The sequence below is a fragment of the Myotis daubentonii genome, chromosome 5 (assembly GCF_963259705.1).
Source record: "Myotis daubentonii chromosome 5, mMyoDau2.1, whole genome shotgun sequence".
NCBI lineage: Eukaryota > Metazoa > Chordata > Mammalia > Chiroptera > Vespertilionidae > Myotis > Myotis daubentonii.
This window is the reverse complement of record NC_081844.1, coordinates 105632889-105653813: the sequence shown is the minus strand read 5'-3', so window position 1 is coordinate 105653813 and position 20925 is coordinate 105632889. Positions and strand designations below refer to the sequence as shown.

At 61.0% G+C, this 20925-nt stretch overlaps 2 protein-coding genes across 3 annotated transcripts in view; both read right to left on the bottom strand.

The window, feature by feature from the left end:
• The window catches only part of FGF18 (fibroblast growth factor 18), a 33049-nt gene that overhangs the window by 3655 nt on the left and 8469 nt on the right, over nt 1-20925 (bottom strand). For both annotated transcript variants that reach the window (XM_059699177.1, XM_059699176.1), the window contains exons 3-4: nt 15132-15312; nt 5170-5276 (exon numbers count right to left, since the gene is read on the bottom strand). In XM_059699177.1, coding sequence (XP_059555160.1) covers nt 5170-5276; nt 15132-15312 — 288 coding nt within the window. The remainder of the gene's footprint in view (nt 1-5169; nt 5277-15131; nt 15313-20925) is intronic.
• Nucleotides 9994-11556, bottom strand: LOC132234358 (uncharacterized). The gene is made up of 2 exons (XM_059695366.1): nt 11147-11556; nt 9994-11108 (listed from the first exon to the last, which is right to left on the bottom strand). The coding sequence occupies exons 1-2, from the start codon at nt 11533-11535 to the stop codon at nt 10574-10576; spliced, it is 924 nt and encodes a 307-aa protein (XP_059551349.1). The 5' UTR covers nt 11536-11556; the 3' UTR covers nt 9994-10573.

Here is a 20925-nt window from a genome sequence, read left to right as displayed (position 1 = left end):
CCTGCGTCCAGGTCCCTTGGCCGGTCTCGATGGAACAATCAGAGCAAATGAACAAAAGCCACGCCATGCCGCTTCCCCACCCTAGAAAGCCTGCCTGGAACATGGCTTTCGTTCTTCAAGGCTCAGTGCAGTAGCTGCCTCCTTGAGGAAGCCTTCCCTGACTGCCACCTCCCTCCCTGGGGATTTCTGCCTCTTCCTTCAAGATTCCACTCACGCATCAAGCTGTACTGGATTCAAATACTCCACCTTCTAGACCAGCCTTGGCACCCATTTCTCCTCCCACCCCCCACCCAACAGAGTGATTCCATATATGCCTGCCCATCAGCCCAAGAGCGTCAGGAGGGCGGGACTGCTTCTTGGCTATTCTCACGGCTCAGCACAGGCCATAACCCCAGACGGGGCTGCCCAGAGCTCTCGTGGTTGAATGGATGTGAGTTCTGCTGGGGTAGACATGGTGGGAGCAACACAGGGAAAGGGTTTCCCTCCGAAAGAAAATAGACTCGGCCTCCTGGATCCCTCGCTAATGTCCCCCAGATAGTCATGAGCTAGGAGAGGCCCATCATGGGGATGTAGGGACAGAGCCAGCAGAGGAACAGGGCTCTGTGCCTGGCCCACTCCATCGCCCTACGCATTCATTCAGCATTTATTCATTGTCAACCATAGGCCAGACAGTTCCACACCCAACACTTCATTTAATCCTCTTAACCCGCCGAGTTAGACTCTGCCTGGTGGAAGGAAACAGAGTTCAAAGAGGCAAAAGGGCTTATCCAAGGTCGTGGGGCTTGTAAACGGCAGAGCCGGGATTTGAACCTGCATTTGCCACTGCAGCTCGCTTCTCCTCCGTCCAGTTCCAGACACACCCACAAGGAGAGAAGGCATGGCAGCGTGGGCACTGCCATCAAAACACCTCCCCTCCCCAGGCCCACACAGCCACATCAGCATGAAGCAAGCTCTAGAATGTGCAGAGCCCGGCACAGTGCCTGGCACATGTACTCACACAGGCCTGGGTGTGCTTAGAGCAGCGGTTCTCAACCTTCTGGCCCTTTAAATACAGTTCCTCATGTTGTGACCCAACCATACAATTATTTTCGTGGCCACTTCATAACTGTCGTGTTGCTACTGTTATGAATCGTCATGTAAATATCTGATATGCAGGATGGTCTTAGGCGACCCCTGTGAAAGGGTCGTTCGACCGCCAAAGGGGTCGCGACCCACAGGTTGAGAACCGCTGGCTTAGAGGGTTGGGGAGCTGGGCTTGGGGCTGAAATTCTCAACACCCCAGAGTTTGGGAGCCCCTGGGAGTGGCCATGGGCCTGTGGTGGTCACATGCTCCCCACCAGGAACTCAGACACAGATGACAAGACGCCCACGCAGCTGCGCCTGGGCTGGACCTCGCCCCCGCCCCGATGACCTCTGTGGCCCCCGCCCCGATGACCTCTGTGGCCCCCTGTTGCCTGCTGAGGTTCAGAGACCACTGTGGCTGGGCTCACCCCAGCAGTGCTGACTCCACTGGCTCAGACAAGGCACATCAGCAGGATTTCGGGGATCTGGAACTTGATCGTCTCCCCCACTGCCACCTCCAGACTCCTTCTGCCCAAACTGGAGTCCCGTTCCTTCCATTCGATGTGAATCCTGATGACGCCATTTGGCCTCTAGACCCAGTCTTATTTGAAACTAGAACAGGCCTCTGGATGTTTTCGGTTACACAGGCAGAATTTTCCTTTTGTCGCTTAAGGCCGTTTGAATTGGGTTTCGGTCACAACCAAAGCAGTCTGCACAGAGATGTGGTGGTGGGCAAGGACCATCCTCCCGCCCCCGCCTCCCCCAGTCTGGGGGCCTATGCTGCCCCAAAGAGGGATCACACAGAAGGGGAGAGAGGAGGAAAAAAACACCTTTTTTTTTCTCTCATCTGTCTCCAGAGATGGGGGGAAAGCCTAGTACATAATGCACCACACTCAACAACTATTTATGGAATGAAAGGAAGCAGACCTCCTGGGCCAGATGGATGTGGGGTCCAGGGAAGGCGAGGAGGGGAGGAGGGGAGGGGCTGCCTGAGCAGGCAGGGGCTGGGGCAGGGCTTGGGCACATGGCTGGCACAAGGCAGCAGAGAGAGCAGCGACAGCCAAGGGCCTGGCGTACCCAAAAGGCTGGGTTAGGGGCCCAGTGATGTGCCCAGCTGTGGCCAGGCTGGCACCCAGGGTCAGGACAGCCCAAGAAAGCTGTCCTACTGAGCCATTGCAAAGGAGCCGGAGCCCAAGCTGAGGCCCAGGTGCCCACAGGCGAAGGAGTGACCGAGTGATCTGGTTTCCGAGTTTCCGAGGGGAAGGGAACTAACATTTAACAAGTCAATGCCTCGAAGTGCCAGCATGATCATCCCATTTCACAGGTGAGGACACTGAGGCTCAGCCAGGTCCGGGCACGTGGACTCCCTGGCCAGGTGTGGGTAACTCTGGCTACAGGGTAAGAGTCAGTCCTCCGAAAGCAATAACCATACTTCCATTTCTCTGGTGCCCGTGCGGACTTTGGGGCAGGCTAATGGAACCCAGAGGGGAGGATCCAGAATGGGCCCTCAGAGGAGTGTAGGTCTGAAGACGCTCCCAGGTGAGCAGATGAGCAACAGAGGGCTGTGCGGGGGGCTGTGGGCTCCCAGGTGGGCGGGTGACGGACGGGTCAGCGAAGCTAGAGGCTGCTGGGGATGAGCCAGGACGCAGGGCAGAGGGAAAGGCAGCCCCAGAAGAAGGCACCGCGTGTACAGAGCCTGAGCGGGTGGAGGCTGGCAGAGCCCTGCCCGTTGCATGTGCCTGAGGTCCGGGAGCCTCCCCAGGGAGTGTGGCCTTTCTCCAGTGGGTGGTGAGGACACAGGGACAGGTTCTGAACTGGGCTGGGCTGGAGGGCAGGGGAGACTGACCCCTGGTGCTTTAGAAAGCGGAGGGTGGGCAGTGGGGACAGGCCTGGCGCTGCAGCCTGAGCTGGGACCTCAGGGAGAGCTGGGGTAAGGTCTGAGGCCAGGCGAGGCCTGGCTAGGGAAGGCGGGGAGTGCAGGGCCCGAGGCCTGGCTGGCCAGGGAGTCTGACAGCAGAACAGCAAACCGCAGCCCTGGGCCCAGGGTTTCCCTGCGGGAGCCAGAGAGAGTGAGGGGCGCCGGGCTGGGCCGAGGCCAACAGGGGGACCTGCCCCTGGCAAAGTCGGGACAGGTGGATTTGGGGGCGCCCTTGGAGCCCCCCAGGCCAGCCCAGAAGACAGAAGCCTGGAAGGAGATGATGGGGAGCCCAGCGAGGGGCAGTCCTCCTGGACCTTGCTGAGCTGCCTCGCCTCCAGCTGAACCATCCCCAATATTAATGACGGGAGAGGGAGAGGGGGCAGGAAATCGGAGCCGGCTCCTGTGGAAGCGGTGACTCAGCGGCCAGCCGGTGGGCGGGCGAGGGCGGCGGAACGGCCCAAGGGGACGGGGCTGCTCTTTTGACCCCACGAGGGCCCTCCTGGGGTCAAGATGCCGGGAACCGCGCAGACGGGAGGGAGGGGCGCGCGGGCACTGGGCAGGCAGGCCCCAAGCAGCCCTCCTTCCGAGAGGGAAGGAAAGAAGGCCGAGCCGAGCGGAGCTGAGCCTCCGGCTGAGGGCGAGCAGGTTGGGCCTGGGAGGCGGCCGGCGGGCGGCGGGCGAACAAAGCGCCCCAGCGGGGCCGCCGCCCCTGCCCCGGACCCCTCGCTCCGGGCCACCGGCCTCCGGACATGGAAAGTGAATCACTGATTGAAGCCATAGGCTCCCTGAGCCGCGTTACTATTACTCTGTCTGCCCTTTGGGGAGCTGTAGGGGGTGTGGGCGGCGCGGCTGGAATCTCTGCCTCCGAACTGGGCTCCGCATCCCGCCCAGCTCTGGTGAGGGGCCTGGGGCCCCTGTCGCATCTGCGAAGCGGGGGTGGCAGGGATCGTTGGGCAGCGCGCCTGCTCGGTGCCTGGCAGGAAGCAGGTGCTCAGTGAACGGCGCTGCCGACACCGCTACTATTAACAACGAGCACGATGCCTGGGCTCGGTCCCTGGCCTGTGACCTGTCCCCGGCCGCCTGGGTATGGTGGACAGCAAGAGGGATGAGTGGGGAGACTCAGGAAATAAAAAACATGGCTTAGGGCTGGGCTGGGCTAGGAGGAGTCAATGGGGGAGGGGAGGGAGGGGGAGGCATATGGAATACTTTCAACAATAAAGGTTTTTTAAATAAATAAGTAAATAAATAAATGCATGGCTTATACAAGGCTTGGGTAACCCCCAACTAGGTGTAATAAATGTACATAATCAGCCAGGGCCCCGCCCTCAAGCAGGGGACGCCATCCTCCTTGGCATCTGGGTCCACTCTCCACCGCACCCCCACTCCACCTGCAGCAGAAGACCCCCCATTATCCCAGCTGGACACTGGGGGAGGGAGGGCCCCTGCAGGCGTGATCCCACACGGAGGTCCTGCCCCTCACTCCTCCCCTGAATGCCCACAGGCCGCACACGTGTGAGCGTCACACACCAGCTCAGCCAGAGGAAAGGGGGGACCCTGAGAAGCGGCATCGGTGGCGGCTCAGAGGCCTGGCACGTGGGTCCACCGGCCGCACCCCCACCCCTGCCCTGAGCGTCACACACCAGCTCAGCCAGAGGAAAGGGGGGACCCTGAGAAGCGGCATCGGTGGCGGCTCAGAGGCCTGGCACGTGGGTCCACCGGCCGCACCCCCACCCCTGCCCTAATTTGTTACATGCGCCTCTCTTGCCCGTTCCAAAGTAATAAAATCTCCCTGAAATGCTAGAACCGTGAGGCCCGGCGCTGACGCGGCGGCTGGGTTCCGGAGCCTGGCGATTGTTAAAACATCGCTGCAGCCCAGCCCTGGGCCGGCCGGCCGCCGCGTCCCTGTTCCCAGACAGCAGGTACCTGCAGGCGGGTAGCCCCAGAGCCCCCTCCAGAGGGGACTCACCCCCCTCTCCAGCCAGAGCTCCCCATGCCCCAGGAAAGATCGGGGCCCTGCGTTTCCCCCCCCAAAGTCGCAGCCTTGGATACTGCCTGAGTGGGGCAGGAAAGCGGGGAGGGGGAAAGTAGGGATGGTAGGGGGAGTTTCACCCACACTCACCGAGGCCTGTCTCCATCTGGGGCACCAGGGAAGACCCGCCCCAATGCCCGGAATCCCGGCCATCACTCACCTTCCCCACCAGCTTGCCTTTCCGGTTCATGCACAGGTAGAACTCCGTCTCCTTGCCCTTGATCCGGACTTGACTGCCGAAGGTATCTGTCTCCACTAGGAGCTGGGCTTCGAAAGGCAGAAGCAGAAAAGGGACACGCTTTTTTACCAGGGCAAAGGCTTGGCCTAAAGACTCAGCGGCAGGATCCCTGACCCCGTCCTGGACCCCCACATCCCTGAAGCCAGGCCTGGGAGAGGCTTCTGCGCGTCCGTCCCACTCGAGCACCCTCCAGGCAGGGAGAGGGAGCCGTCCCCACCCCCAGCCTCTCTCGACTCCACTTGGGACCCAGATGGCTCCAGCGAGTGGGGATTCTGCCCCTTGTGGCTAAATACCAGGGTGTCGTCTCCCCTCATCACCCAGCTCCCCCAGCCCCTCGGCTCCATTCCCCAAAGCAGGGCAGAGAGCCATACAAATAACCCCACACATCAGCAGTAGCAGTCTCTGCGATAAGGACACAGACAAACGCATGTGAGTTCTCACAGCACACACACACGCTCATGCACATGCACGCACTGCACACACACTGCCCACGCACTGCACAGCACGCACACACCCTGCCCTGGGGGACAGCAGGGGTTCCTTCCTCCAGGGAAAACATGTGAGTGTCCCTCCTGCCTCCGCACCTTTGCCACGTGAAGTGGGGAAAGCCCGGGGAGGGGAGGCCATCTACAGAATTCCACTTTCCTCAATCAAGGTCATCACCCAACTCCCAGGAGCCCAGACGTCCCAATCAGGACCAAAGGCCCCTGGTCCTGAGTAGGAGACCGCACCCTACACCACCCATGCTCCTCAGGGTGGGGGTCTCCAGAGCTGATCCCCCAACGCCTTGAAGGTCAAAGGCTCAAAGGCGAACTGCCCCTTGGTAGGCCTGCTGTGTCCAGACCCCTCCCCGCCCTCTGCCAGTCCGTTTCCTCCCCGTAGTGTCCTGTGACGTCGGGAGGCCACGCACACTCTCTGAGCGCTCTCTCCTCTCCGGGTCCAAATCCCCTGCCGCCCCCTCCTTGCCTTCTCTGCCTGTGACCCTCCCATCCTCACCCTCCCATCTCTGACCCTTTGCTTCCCAGCACCTGCCCCTCCCTCAGCCACAAAATTTTAATTTCAGTGACAGGGGACTTGCTTCTCCATAACAAAAATCATAGCCCTCAGTACAGTATCCTTGGAGCCACAAAGAGCGGACCTCAGTGGCCCTAAAATACACGAGGTATGATTTTAATTAAAAAAAATTAAAAATATATACCCTGGTGCCCTGCTGTGAAAATTAAAACCATCTGGAAAGCAGGATTTCCAATAATTAATCTAGCCCTCCTTTGACACCACTACTAATTAAAATATGATACCCCACCTTTCCACGGAAAAAAAAGAAGAATTTACATAAAATTTAAAGATCTAACAAGAATTTAGTAATTCTAGAAACAAGGGGGAGGGCACATTCTTCTCTCCACCTTCCCCCATCCCTAGTAAACATCGAGTCAAGAACATTCCCCAACACAGAGATAGGGGGTACAGGCCCCTGCTGCTCCCCAGTTCAAATGCCCGATAACTCTCCCTGGAAGCTCCGTCCCTGGGAGCCAGGCCCAAACATGCCAGCAACCCTGGGCTGGGCTCTCTGCCTCCCTCACAGCTCCTGGGATCGCAGACCCTCTGGGGGATGGGCTGTGGGATCAGGAGGGTCTGCGATCCCAGGAGCTTCGGAAGGAGGCAGCGTGTGTCAGGGAAGGTGAGAGCTTTGGAGAGCACAGACCTGAGTCTAAGTCGCTGGCCCAATTGCATGACCCTGGGCCTCAGTTTCCCCGCCTGTGAAATGGGGGCAAGCATCCCTGATCTTCAGTCGTTACCATGAGGACTACCCAGAACGAGGCTGCAAAGGGCTGGCGCCTGTCCTCAGGGGCGGGGTGGGGGGAACTCGGTACCTGTTGCTCAAGTGTCCTAATAACCGCAAAACAAAACTGTTTTCCCAGAAGAAAAACATACGCACATTGTGAAAAGCCAGGTGTGCGTGCAAAAGGGTGGAGGTGGACCACACCTGCCCCCCGCCTGAACTTCCTCAGCGGCCTCGGGGGTCGCCGGCACCCCACACATCAGACAAGGCCTCGGGCTGGGACTTATGGGGTCTGATTCCCTTTCTGGTGTTGCCATCCTGGGCCGAGTGACCTCCACCCCCTCCCTGTGAGCCTCCGTTTCCTCTCCTGTGCAAGGTGGGGTCTCAACCCTATCCTGACTCTCGGAGACTCGGGGCAGGCTCTAGGGCAGGGGCAGGGACGGGACACGAGGAAGGAGATGAGGCCACAGGGCTGGGGCGCAGGCAACCCTAAGTGGCTCCCGGGGGGGGGGGGGGACAGCTCCCACTGCTGCCCGATCTGAAGTCACACATCCCCACACGCCTGAGCATTTTGTCCCCATTTTACCGCGGAGGGAACTGAGGAGGGCCGACTCCAGGTCTCCTGCCTCCTTCTGCTGGGGCCTGGGCTCCAGGGGAGGACCCCGCTCAGGGAGACTAGCTCCGAACACAGCCTCCCCCACTCATCAGCCACAGCCCACCGCCGCAGCCCTGGCCTTTGCAGGAACATCCGAAGGGCCTGGGGCTGGACTGCACCTCCCTCCCCCCCACCCCCGAAAGCCTAGCCGCCCCCACCCCAGTGTGGGAAGGGTCTGTGCGGCCGCCGGGCCAGGGTAGCCAGAAGTCTGTTCTCCCCCAACCGCAGCAAGCCATGGACTGGCCTAGACTCCACTGGGCGCGCATGACATAATGAGGAGGGAGCCGGGCCAGAATTATGTAAAGTCTTTAGGGAGTAATAGCAGCAGCAGTTCTCAGAAGGAGAGAGAGAGGGGGGAAGAGAGAGACCCCACCCACCCAGGCCAGGTTTTCCCCAGAGCCTGCCTGGTCTTCAGCGTCAACGCCCCTCCCTCCATGACCCAAGCCCCAAGCCCCAAGGCCCAAGTGCAGCTGGACGAGACCCCTCCTCGCCGCTCAGCTCTGTTCTCAGGCCTGTGCCAGGCCATTCTCTCACCCCCCTCCTCGTCAGACCTCCTCAGCACCCTGGCAGCCCCTCCAGTCTTCACAATTCAACAGCCTCCTCCCTCTGCCACTCCTGCCCCTCACCAGTCTCCCCCTCCACGCCTCCGCCAGGGGGATCCTTGCTGAAAGGCCCCCCGGGGAGTCTCCGAGCCACTGAAAATCCAGCCCCTTTACCGGGACCCACAAGGGTGCGTGATCTGGTGCCTGCTGGCCATCCCACCTCCTGCCCCTCCCCACAGCCCTCCAGCCAGCCAGCCCCCTTGCTGCTCCTCTCGAACACATCCCGCACGCCGGAGCCTCAGGACTTTTGCACTGGCTGTTCCCTCTCACCGGAGAATGCTTTGCAAGAGCTTCCCCTAGTGTCACCTCCTCAGAGAAGCCTCCTGGCCATGCTGTCCAATGTCTGACTAGCCTCCCCCAGCCAGCACCCCACCCCCTGCTCCACTGTCCTCAGAGCTCTTCTCCAACTGTCTTGTTTGCTACCGTTTTTATTGTCTGTCTGTCTTCACCGGGGTGCGCTCCATGCGGGCAGGACCTGACCTGTCTTATTCACCGCGGTGATCTCCATCCAGCACTAGCCCATCCCGGGCTCCCAGTAAATGACCAATCAGTCAAGTTCACTAAATGCATCAATTCGCTTGAGAGGGAGGCATGAGTAACATGAAGAACATGAGATTCAGGGAGGTGAAGAGACGTGCCCCAAGGCACAGCTGGTCAGAGCGGGGCAGAGGTTCGGCCCCAGGCTGATTCCACAGCCACTGCCCGGAGCCCCTCCCCTCCCCACCGGTGGGGTCTCTCCCGCCACTCCCTGGTCTCTGAGCTCCCACCCACCCATCCCCAGCCTCGGGGCGACCATCACATATTCTGACTTGCTGTGTGACAAAGGGAAACACCCTGTCCCTCTCTGGGCCAGGACTAGGTGACCTGCAAGGCCCTGTTCCATTCTGCCTCCCAAGAAGTGTCAGTAACTTACATTCATTTAGAGCTTATGATGTGCTGGGCGCTATTCTAACAGCCTACCATGCATTGTCTCACTTAATCCTCACAACCATCCCATGAGGTTAGAACTATTATTATCATCCCCATTTTACAGGTCCGATAACTGAGTCCCAAGGTCACACAGTGACGGAGTTCAAACCCAGGCAGGACTCAAACCCAGGCTGACTAACCCAGAAGTCGTGGTCTCAGCCCGTCTACCCACCCCTCACTGCTCCCCAACACCAGTCCCTTTCCTGGGGAATGAGTGCGTGCACACCAAAGGTGGGCAGCGAAGGTCTTCGCCGTGACCTCACTTTCTGAGGGCAGAGAGGCCCACACAGCCAAAGGTCAGGGCCCACCCCTCCCAGCTCCACTTCCAAATGCCCTTGAGGAAGGAGGGGTCCCCCCCAGGGTCACCTTCAAGCTGATACTGGAAGGTGGGGAGCCCTCAGGAGCACCCAAGGCTCAAACCACAGCGAAAGGGGCAGAAATGCCAGATCTGGTCAGGGGAGTGAGTACGGGATAGGGGACCCCGTGACCCAGGCCCCTGAAAGGAAACAGAGCCCGTCTCAGCAGGCTCCGCACAGAGCGGGAGCCCAGCACCTGCCTATGGCTGGGGCCCAGGAGCTCCCAGGCCGGCAGCATCCAGAGAGGAAAGCAGAAAAGGGAAAAGAGTGGGGAAAAAAGGAACTGGCCAGAAAACCCTTTCTAACACATGCTGTCTCCCCCCGCCCCCACCCCCGATGCCACCCCCGTTTCTCCTAAGTGGATGGCGTAACAATGGTAATTTTTTAAATAGCAGCTAATACTTACTTAAGCATTTACCCTGTGCTGGGCACTGTGCTTGCAGTCTGACTGTGGGATGTCTCACTAGCTCCTCACACCCCTAAGAGGGAGGCCCTGTTATGTCCCTTTTACAAATGAAAACACTGAGGCACCGAGCAGTTGAGCTCCTTGCCGGAGCCACACAGTAGGGCCAGGATTCGAACACAGGCAGAGTATTAACTCCAGAGCTAGTCTGAGACAGACAGAGTCCGAGGTAGGCAGAGGGGCAGACCAGCGGCAGGCCTGTGACGGCCCAGAACAGAGAGGGGACATTGATTGGTTGGGTGATGGATTGGCTGATCCCACCGTGATTCCCTAGCGGGAATCTTTGGTCTGAAGACTTTGGTTTGAAGGGAGAAACAGAGGGACACGTACAAAGAGAGACACGGGGAAACAGGACCAGCGAGGGGGAGCCGGAACGGGTTTCTTCCCACCTCCACCTGCCAAGCCTCGGCGTAAACCCCAAGACCCGTGAGCACCCCGGGGGAGCCGGGAGCCAGGGGAGGCACGTGGGCCGGTGCAGGGCGGCTGGCAGCAGGCTGGCCGCTACCTTCCAATGCTGACGGAGCTGCTGGCCGCTCTCCAGGTGTCGCCCTGCAGCGAGGAGCTGTCCTTGCCACAAAGGCACTGGGAGGGCCCAGGAATCAGGCTCCCTTCCTCCGTGCTGCAGGGGGGCCGGGTCGGGAGGAAGGGAGAGGGCCGGGGGCAGGGGAGAAGGGGTCCTTTCTGGAGATGTTTCAGCATCACACGCGATGGCCGTTCTCCAGAGGCGCCCATGGCTCTCCTTCTCCCCAAGTCCCCGAGGAGGCTGGCAGGCCACGTGGGCTCGCCGGGCAGGAAGAGGGGAAGAATCAATAGGATTGATCTGGGGCTATATTTCATCCTCGCTGTGGCTCTAATTGGCCGTTTCAGCTGTGGAGTCAGCGAGGTGTGGGTGGCCACTCCTCTGGGGACAGAATTCGTGGGACATGAGCTCAGAGGGCACGGGTTTAGACTGAGAATCAGTGCCCCTCCCAGCTGGGAGAGCCCCGAGGGGAAGCCGGCTATGCTGCACAGTAAGAAGCTGGCTGGCTGGCAGGACCTACTGTGTGCGGCAGGACCTACTGTGTGCAGCAGGACCTACTGTGTGCGGAGCACTTGCCCTGGGGGACCCTTGCCCTCAGCACTCCCGGAAGCACACGTGAGCCATCCGTGCACTGGCTCGGGCATTGACTGGGCACCTGTTTACGGCTGGCTCTGTGCCTGGGGACACAGCAGTGGACGAAACAGACAAAAACCCTGCCCTGAGTGAGCGTGCATTGTAACAGGAGAGGCGGAGAGGGATAACTAAACAGATAGCAGGACAGCAGGCAGCGGAAGTGCTCGCACGAGAAATGTTCCCGAGCGGGCCGGGGCAGGGCTCTCTGCGAGGGGACAGCGGAACAGAAGCCATGAGGTGTCTGGAGAGGAGCGCTCTCGGGCCCAGGGGACAGCCAGCACGAAGGCTCCCAGCCGGGAACGCACAGCATGTCCAAGAGCCGCAGGATGGAGCGGAGCGTGGACGGCGTGGAGAGCCTGGGGTGGGAGCGGCCGCCACGAGCCAGGCGGCCCTGACCTGGATGCATTCGAAGTGAGAGGAGAGCCTTTGGGAGCAGCGACCGCCTTGCATTTGGCTGCGTGTGGAGGGTGAGCACTGGGCGTCGGGCTCAGAGAGCGGGGTCTCGGCTGCCTCAGCCACACCAGCCAGCCCACGGGACCCTGCTCCTGGGACCCTGCTCCTGGGACCCTGCTCCTGGCTCAAACAGCCCTCCCGCAGGTGCCAGAATGAGGTGATGGGGACTGGAGCATCCCCTGTCACTCTCATCACCGGCTCAGCAAAAACCCCGGCCCTCCCCACATATCTTCCTGCGGAGCCACACAAGCCAGCCCCATTTTACAGGTCAGAAAACTGAGCCCCCAGGTCACACAGTGATGCAGTTCAAAGCCAGGCAGGACTCAAACCCAGGCTGACCAACCCAGAAGTCTTGGTCTCAGCCCGTCTACCCACCCCTCCCTGCTCCCCGAGACCAGTCCCTTTCCTGGGGAATGAGTGCGTGCACACCAAAGGTGGGCAGCGAAGGTCTTCGCCGTGACCTCACTTTCTGAGGGCAGAGAAGCCCACAGAGCCAAAGGTCAGGGCCCACCCCTCCCAGCTCCACTTCCAAATGCCCTTGAGGGAGGAGGGGTCCCCCGACGGTCACCTTCAAGCTGATACTGGAAAGTGGGGAGCCCTCAGGAGCACCCAAGGATCAAACCACAGCGAGAGCGGCAGAAATGCCAGATCTGGTCAGGGGAGTGAGTACGCCATGGGGAGCCCCACAACCCAGGCCCTTGAAAGGCAAGTCCACGGAGCCGGAGACCCTCTTGCAGAAGGGCATTTTGCAGGTGCCCCACCAACTCCCCTCAGATGTCACCAGACCGCTCACTGCCCTGAAGCAGGCCGAGAGCGCCTGGGCAGGGCACCCCAGGGTGCGCCTGCACCCCGTGCCCGCCCACGGAGCCTAGCATGGGATCTGAGGTCCGGAGTGTGCGTGGGGATGCCAGATTCCAGGCATGAATAGGGTCCTGTTTGTGCTTGATATTCACTGAAACTCCCAGGCTGGGCTCCAACCGGGGATGAATGCGGAGCCCTGAGATGGAGCGAGCAATTTCCTGGACCATCCGGGGTTCCCTGACCGGGGACTACTGGCTGCCCCTCCCCCACAGGTAGGGCAGGCCCCCGACACAGCTCCGTCCTCCTGGCGTGGCTTGGCCACATAAATCACCCTCTCAATAATATTGGTATTGATTATCTAGATTGGAAGCCTCAATTGGCTCCATTGTCTCGCTTCCTTTCCTGGGGTTCACAGATGGGGTCCCATCCCCCCATCTGTGTCTCTAATGCGACATTTAAATGGAGTGGCCTCAGTGCCAGCAAGGCCCTGTGCTGCCCTGGGTGCTGGGGGGGTGGGAAGGGAGCGAAGGGCATATTCCTGGAGAGGGACTTATTAACGCTCGAGTTCATGGAGCCGGAGAAGCAGCCAAGATGGGCTGGGCCCTGGACCCTCCATGTGCAGGACCAGAACCGCCTGAGCCTGGTGAGAAAAGCTGGGCCCGGGCCCCCAGACCCACTGAGCCAACGTCACATTGAGCGAGAGCCCTCGGCGACTCCCACTGCGGTCACTGCTCTCGCCACCCCGGTCGTGTCCAGGAGGGAAGCTGAGGCCCAGAGAGGCCAAGGGCTGGCCTGAGGGCACACAGCAGGTGAGACTCCCCGGGACTCTAGTTGGGGCAGAGGAACCATGGGCGCCAGGGGCTTCTGGAGGGAAGGGCCCGCTATTTGCACAGGCGCCTCTCCCTCCCGAGTTCCTGCCTCCTGTCTCAGGGCGTGGACAGATGGTTCAGACCAGAGTCTGTCCTCCCTGTGCTCTCCCAGCCTGGAGGGGCCAGCCAGAGCTGGGGGGACTCCCCAGGAGGGCACCTCCCTCCCGCCCGGGCCAGCCAGCTGCCCCTTCCCTGGCAGCAACTGGACAGCAGCTCCCAGGGAAAAGCGCCATCTGGGTCTGCCCAGCACAGCCAGACGCCCGGGAGGGGGCACGGCGGGCGGAGGCCCTGCAGAGGCGGCAGCAGAGGGCCTGGGAGCGGTGGGGACCAGGGGCGAGAGCCGGGGTCCAGGGAAGGAGGCAGAAAGGACAGAGACGGTGGGGAGGGGGCAGGCAGAGAGGACCAGACACAGAGGGGGAGGGACGAAGACCGGGAGGGAGGGAGAAGGACCCAGAGGAGAGAGACCTGGATGAGAGAGAAGCAGCCAGACGGAGACAGGAAGGAGGGAAAGAGGGAGGAAGGGGAAGGGAGCAGGAAAGAGTGATGGGCAGGGAGCGGGAGGGAGGCAGCTGGCCTGGACAAGCCGAGCCAGGGTGGCCCAGCCCTGCCCGGCCGGCCTGGCCCAGCCCCCAGGGGCGGTGCAGCTGCCACACTAGGGCCCGACCACGGGGTCAGTCCTGCCCTGGGGCTGAGGGAAAATAAATGGTGTCCAAGATAAAAGGTCCGAGAAAGTATTTGTCTTGTTGTCACGTCTTGACTGCAATGGGCAGGGGCCGACGGGGCATCATCCCAGAAAAAAGCCGGGGCTGGCAGGCCCCCAGCACACACAGGAGACCCGGCCCCGGCCCCGGCCCCAGCCCCCACCTTCCCGGCCTAACAGCTCCCAGAACCTGGCCTGAGAAGGCAGGAAGGGTGGGGCATGGTCGGTATTTGCTCAGCATCTATCCCCAAACCCCCTCCAAGCGCTGGGAAGTTGGATCCTGTCCGTGTCACTCACAGCGGAGGGTCTCTGTGGGCTGGGGGCTTGGCCAGAGAAGGGGTCAGGTGTCTCACTCCTCCCAACCCTCCGCAAAGGCAGGCGATGGTTCCCAAACTCCGAATTCCAGGGTCAAGGCCAAGTTAAGAGGACGGTGGCCCAAGGTACTGTCCCCGTGCCTCGCAGGTACGCAAGCTCAAGCTCACACTCACACACACACACTCACACTCACACACACACACATTCACACACACACTCATACACACACACTCACACACACACACACACTCACACACACACACTCACATTCACACACTCACACACACACACTCACACACACACACTCACACACACACACTCACATTCACACACTCACACACTCACACACACACACTCACACACACACTTACACACACACACTCACACACTCACACACCAGGCTGCTTCTCACCACCACCAGCCTCCAAAAGCATTTCCCAGAGGCTCGCTCCCCTCTGAGCCTGAGAGCCGAGGGCTGGTGAGCAATGCCGTGGGGCACAGCCGCCGGCTCTGGCCATCCACTGTGGGCCACTGCTGGGCCTATACCCGCAAAGGCACTTTTTATTCCCCCTTCCGTTAGTCCTCCCAACGAGGCTCTCAGGGACGCACCCCGCATCCCCGTGTCACAGACGAGGACACTGAGGCCAGCAAGGCTCCGTGCCAGGGCCAGATCACACAGCCAAGGCCGGGCAGAGCTGGGCTTTGAGCCTGAGGTCTCTGGGGTGGGGAAGCGTGTGCACGCTGGGGCAGGAGGGGGTTGGCACCTACCATACTTGTCCCCGTCCTCGCCACGGGCGCTGATCCTGCGGCCCAGGACCTGGATGTGCTTCCCGCTGGTCCGGCTGTAGAGCTGGTACAGCCGCAGCTGCTTACGGCTCACATCGTCCCGAGCCCGCGTCTGGTTCTCCACGTGGATCCGGAAGTCCACGTTCTCCTCGGCCGCCAGCACCTGGGCAGGGCAAGGAGCCACGGTGAGACCCTTGGAAGTCTGGGGTCCCCTGCGGGCCAGGGCCTCCTCTACGCCAGCTCTGGGCCAGGCCTCGGCGCACACGCACAGCTGCCCCGATGCCACCCCCATCTCCCACCTGAGGCAGCGAGGTGAGGCAAGGTGCCCCAGGTGGCCATGCCAGGAAGCGGCGAAGGTAAGAATCAGGCCCAGGTCTGTTTGAAACAGAGCTCACTATCTTCCCACCACAGCCTCACATCAGAGCAAGAAGTGCCGAACGAACGAACAGAGGTTTCTCTCTCGACCCTGGGCACACAATTTGCTTGGTCTCCGAGTCCAGAGCCCCTGCCCCGGCCACATCCCGGGGGGCTGTGAGGATATGGAGCTGGGAGAGGGGTGGGGAGCATATGACTGCTGTTCGGGTCCTTGGTGGGGAGGAGGGAGGCCCGACACGTCTCATCTCATCCCGGAAAGAATGGGCCAGATCACGTCACTTCTTCCGGGAGCCTGATGCTGAGGGAGCCCCTCCCAGGCCCTGAGGGTCCCCATGCTCGCCCAGGCCACCAAGCATGTCCCCACATCCCTCTTCTGCTGGAGAAGCCTTCCCTCTGCATCGCCATCACAATGCCCTGTGTCCCTGGAGCTTTAGTTCACGTCTGACCACATCCTCCGCGAAGCCGCCTCTGGCGACACCAACACTTACTCTCCAGCCTCCCTCCGCCAACACAGCCTCTCACCCGCGCACCCTTGCCCCCTGATTGTCTATCCTCCGGCAAACCCAGTCGCCTCGCCTCCCTCGTGTGATCCTCCCCCTCCAGGGCCTCCCATCACATTTAGATGAGGTCCCCACCCCGACTGCCTTCATCTCCTATCACCCCCTCTCCACCAGTTCCACGGGCTGCCACTTCACACCGCAGAGCATGTCAAACACAGAGTGCACACCTGCCCCAGGCCCTTTGCACTGGCTCCTCCCACCGCTTCCATGCTTTCCCCAGATCTTCACATTCTGGCCTCCCTGCTTCCTTTGGGTCTCTGCTCAAATGTCACATCCTGCCTGCTTTCCTGAGGCCAGGCCCCACTCTGTCACTATCCGTCTCTCAACCACGCTTTGTTTTTCTTTCTAACATTTATCAACCTGCCATAACATCTCTTTGTCTGGTTTTTGTCTGTCCTCCCCGCGCAGACTGGCAGCACCGGGAAAGCTGAAATGCTCCCTTTGTCGTTGGCTGCCCTATCCCCAGCATGTATAGCACAGCAGAAACTCAAACATTTGTTGAATGAATGAAAAAAGAAATGAACAAATTAACATTGAAAAGATCTAGAGTCCTGTCATTCCATTTAACATTAAATTGGGTTTTTCTATGGCCTGCTAATGGCGGGCCGGCCCTAACTCATCTTAACCAGAAAGCCGAACAGTTCTTAAAGTTCCAGGTTTATTCCCATTTAGGCACATAGGACCTCAGCCCGCTCAGCCCACGGCAGAGCTCTTGGGACCTGGGCTGCGGCTACATCAGCCCTCAGCTGTGAGCGGCCAGGGTCAGGGACCGTGTTTCCCTCATGGGGCTACACCCCACGCCCAGCCCGGGGCCTCTGTCCCCCAGCTGACCCGCACGTCATCCTCCACCCCAGCCGGGACCCCCAGGCACACCCGCGGGACCACATCATTTAACCCTCACTACCATCCTCCGATTGGAAGGGCTAACCCACACTGCAGATGAGGAAACTGAGGCTCCAAAGCTGAATTGACGAGGTCACAGAGCAGGCAATGGCAGCCCAGGCCTCGTGGCTCCAAAGCCCAGCTTTCAGCCCCGTCTTGCTGCCCCCCGCACCCCACCAGCCCCCCCTCTCCCCCGCCCGACCAGGGCCATCAGGCGCAGGACCGAGGTTCAAAACCCAGGGTGAACCGCTCCCTAGCTAAGGGACCCCAGGCACGTTACTAGCCTCACTGGGCTGTATCCTCGCCTCTAAAACCAGGGTGCTGGCTTCAAACGCACGAAGTCCTAGCACAGAGCCGGGTGCAGAGTAAGTCTCGGTAGGAAAGCACTGGGAGAAGGTCAGGCAGCCCTCTAGCCGGCTCCCCGGGAAGCCCGCCAACAGAAGCCTCTTGCGGCGCAAGCAGATCGCAGGCCCTGTCCCTAAGGAGGCACTTCTGAGGCACAGATACAGTTTGCGAAGGTACTGCTGCCTTTGTCGTCTGGGCAACCCTGTGACGTGAGGATGCTTAGCACGGCCCTTTAACAGATGGAGAAACTGAGGCTCAGAAAGGGTAAGTCGATTGCTCTGACTCACAGTCTGGTGACGTGGAGCCTGGCCGCTGGCCCACCGAGCGTGCACACCCTTCACTCCACCACCCTCACCGCCAGCTCCCCCCGCCTCCCTCTTCTCCCCGCTCCCCACCACCATCCACAGCCAGGACCCCATCGTGTCACATCCTGATGCTCAGGGAGGGAGCGCCCCCCACCCCCCCGTGGGCATGTGTCCTAAGACCTCCCACCCGTGGCCCTCAACCTTCCCGAGGTGGCCTGGCCCTGTCCCCTCCCCCAGGGGCAGGCGTCCGGCCTCCCTCCCTGTCCTCCAAGTCTCCTCCTGCTCACAGGAGACCTTATCGACCAGAGGTCAAACCAATCTCCTCACCCCGGGCCCCGAGGGGAGCTGCCCTGCCCAGAGCCAGCCCCCCATTACCGATTGTCTCCCTGGCGCGCTGGACGGAGACGGGCGGTGACCCGGGGTCAGCAGGCGCTATCCGGTGGCCCTGCCCCAGGATGTGGGAGGGATCATCCATCTTGCCCAGCTTCCACCGTTCAAGCCACACTCTGTGGCCCCATCCATCCCTAGGGGGGCAGTGGGGGAGGCCTCTGACACGGAAACACTCCATCCTCCCGAAAAGGCAGGAGGCCCCTGGGCTTCTGGGGAAGACCTCGGGGGGCTCCGGGCCTTTTCGGGGGGAGGGGAGGGCCGTGTCCTCTGCCCAGGGCACCCTGCCCCCTCTGCACACCTGACCCCTGCCCTCAGGTGCCTCGGCCGGAAGCCTTTCCTGCCCGCCCACCCCAGGCCGGGTTGGGGCCTCCGGACGGACTGTAATGGCTTATTGTCCCCAGCGCCCAGCTGGTCTGGGTCATCCTGGATCTCTGGCTCTGCCCCCGGGAGGCACCCCGCGAATACATGCTCAACGACTGTGGCTGGGACAAGGGAAACCTGGCGGCCAAATCAGCCCACCGCTCACCACCCAGAGGGCCCAACGCAGGGGCCCCAGGGGGGATGAAAGCCATCAGCTGCTAGCTTTCCTCGGCTAAGAAGCCTCTAGACATGGTACCTTACCTGAGCCCCTCAGCCACCCATGGAGGGGGGCACCCGTGAGAGCCCACTGCACAGATGGGGCCTCGGTGGCAGCTCTCCAGGCCACAGAGCTCCCAGGTCTGCCCGCGGGGCTCACACAGCAGCCGACTCAGGAACCATCTCCCCGCCTTTCCTGCCAGCTGGGAGGCAGGTCACCGGCCTCACTGCCTAAGAGGCGGCCTGTCTCCCGGGCCTTCCTAGAACAGACAGCGCTGCTCTCTGCCGGGGACACCCCTCCAGGTGGGGGGTTGACTATTGACTCCCTGACCCGGGGCTGCCCAGGAGCAACAAGAACCCCACAGGTCCAACTCCCCCCCAGCTCTGCCCCCAGGCTCCGCAGGGACAGGGTGGGAGTGGGACTGGGCTACCCCCTCCACCGCAGCCTCACCCTCGGCAGCCCAGCTCCCTAACGCACAGGGCAGGCTGTTTCCCTGCGCCCAGCTCCGCCCCGCCCGCCCGAACCACCCACAGGCGCGTCCCCAGGTGGGAACGATCTTTGTCATCGAGCCCCTGCCCACCAAGCCTCCTCTCTGAGGCTCCTGGGGGGCGAGGGGGACCTTCTATGGGATAAAAAGAGGCTGGGGTGAGCCCCCAGCCCAGTGCAGCTCCCAGCCATGAGCCCAGGTCCCCACTCCCTCCAGGGCAACAGCCGCCACAACTCCCCGGGAGATTTCGGCCTCACCCACTCACCCGCGGCTCTGAAGGCACGTCTGGGGGCTTCCTGTCTCTTCCCGGGCCACAGACCCACCTCCCACGGACATCTGCCCCATCACCTTCCTGCACACACAACACAAACACGCCACACACGCCAACGACCCACAGCCAGCACCGACCCCAGGTGGTGTCCTGCCAGCTTTCTTTGGCACCTGTAGCATATTATGTACCTAACTTAGAACCTGGCCCACCCCAACTCACCCCCTGCTTTGATTTCTGTGGCCCTCCATTTTCTCACTTGCAGCATGGGAATTGTTCACAGTATTTATCTCAGAAAAAAAAAGTATACTAATAGCAATAGCCACAACCTTTTCCCTTCTTTGGTTTGGTTTTCTAAACAGCCTACTTACTGAGCATGTCCTCTGTGTCAAGAACCACGTTAATGATCCTACATCATCCCCAGAGCGGCCCTGGGACCTGGTATGATTATTATGCCCATTTTACAGATGAGGAAACTGAGGCCTCGTCCAAAGTCAGAACTGGTGAGAATAGGAAGCCAGATTCAAATCCAGCTCCCCCTCTGTCTATTCTAGAAACCAGCTCTCACCACCTCCCCCTCGCCGGCTTCCATCTCCTTCTCCCCTCACCCACCCCTCTCTCCTAAGCAGGACAGCAGTTGGTTCTGGCCACAAGCCATTGCTGGGGCAGGGACTGGCTGAAGGCCTTGGGCTCACTCCCCGACCCAAGAGAGCAGGGTGGGGTCAGACTGCCCCTCCTGCCCAAGTCCCCATCCTTAAGGCCGCATACAAGCCAGCCGTGCCCCTGTCTCCAGGCAGCCTGCCCAGAAAAGGGAGGGTCTCCCCGGTCCCAGGAGGGGCAGCCCACAGACTTCCGGCCACATTCCACCACCGCCAGCCTCCTTCAGTGGGAGCAGCATGTGCCAGCCGTGCCCAAGCCTTCTCCAAATTCTAGATTCGAACCTGAGACCTGCGCCCCATAATCCAGGAGTGGTCCCTGATAGAGTCAGCCCCACTCTCCACCCCAAAATGCAGCTCCCCAAACTCTTCCTCGAGAGCGAGCGGCCTGGAGCAGGCGCCGGAGCGGCTGCCAGCCCCAGGGCTCCGCGGATTATTATTATCGTGGAGGGCGAGACTGACGCTGGCTCTCGCTCAGTGGGCGCTTGCTCAGTGCCAGGCCCACGCTAAGCATTTTCCAGGCCCTGTCTCCTTCCTCCTTGCATGACCTGGGCAGGTCTGCTGATTGCCATTCCCAGGACAAAGGGAGACCGACAGGCCAAGGGACTTGCCCGAGCCATACGGGGAGTGACAGAGCCAAGATCTGAGCCCATCACTGGCTCTAGAGCCCCCAAATTTCTCCCAGCTGGCACCCCCCGACAGAGAGAAGAGGAGGAAGGCCAGGCCCACCCCTGAATCCGCGCTTGGCTCAGCTCGATGCCCACACCCACTGCTCAGCCCCAGGCTTCTCCCCCTCTCCTGTTACACTCCGCACACCCAACCCAGCCCTTCCCCGCCCCCAGCCTGGCCATTAAGCTCCCAGGGCTATCAATGTATTGATTGGCAGGGCTGAGCCATCAGCATGGGGGTGGGGGGTGCTGCCACCCAAGGC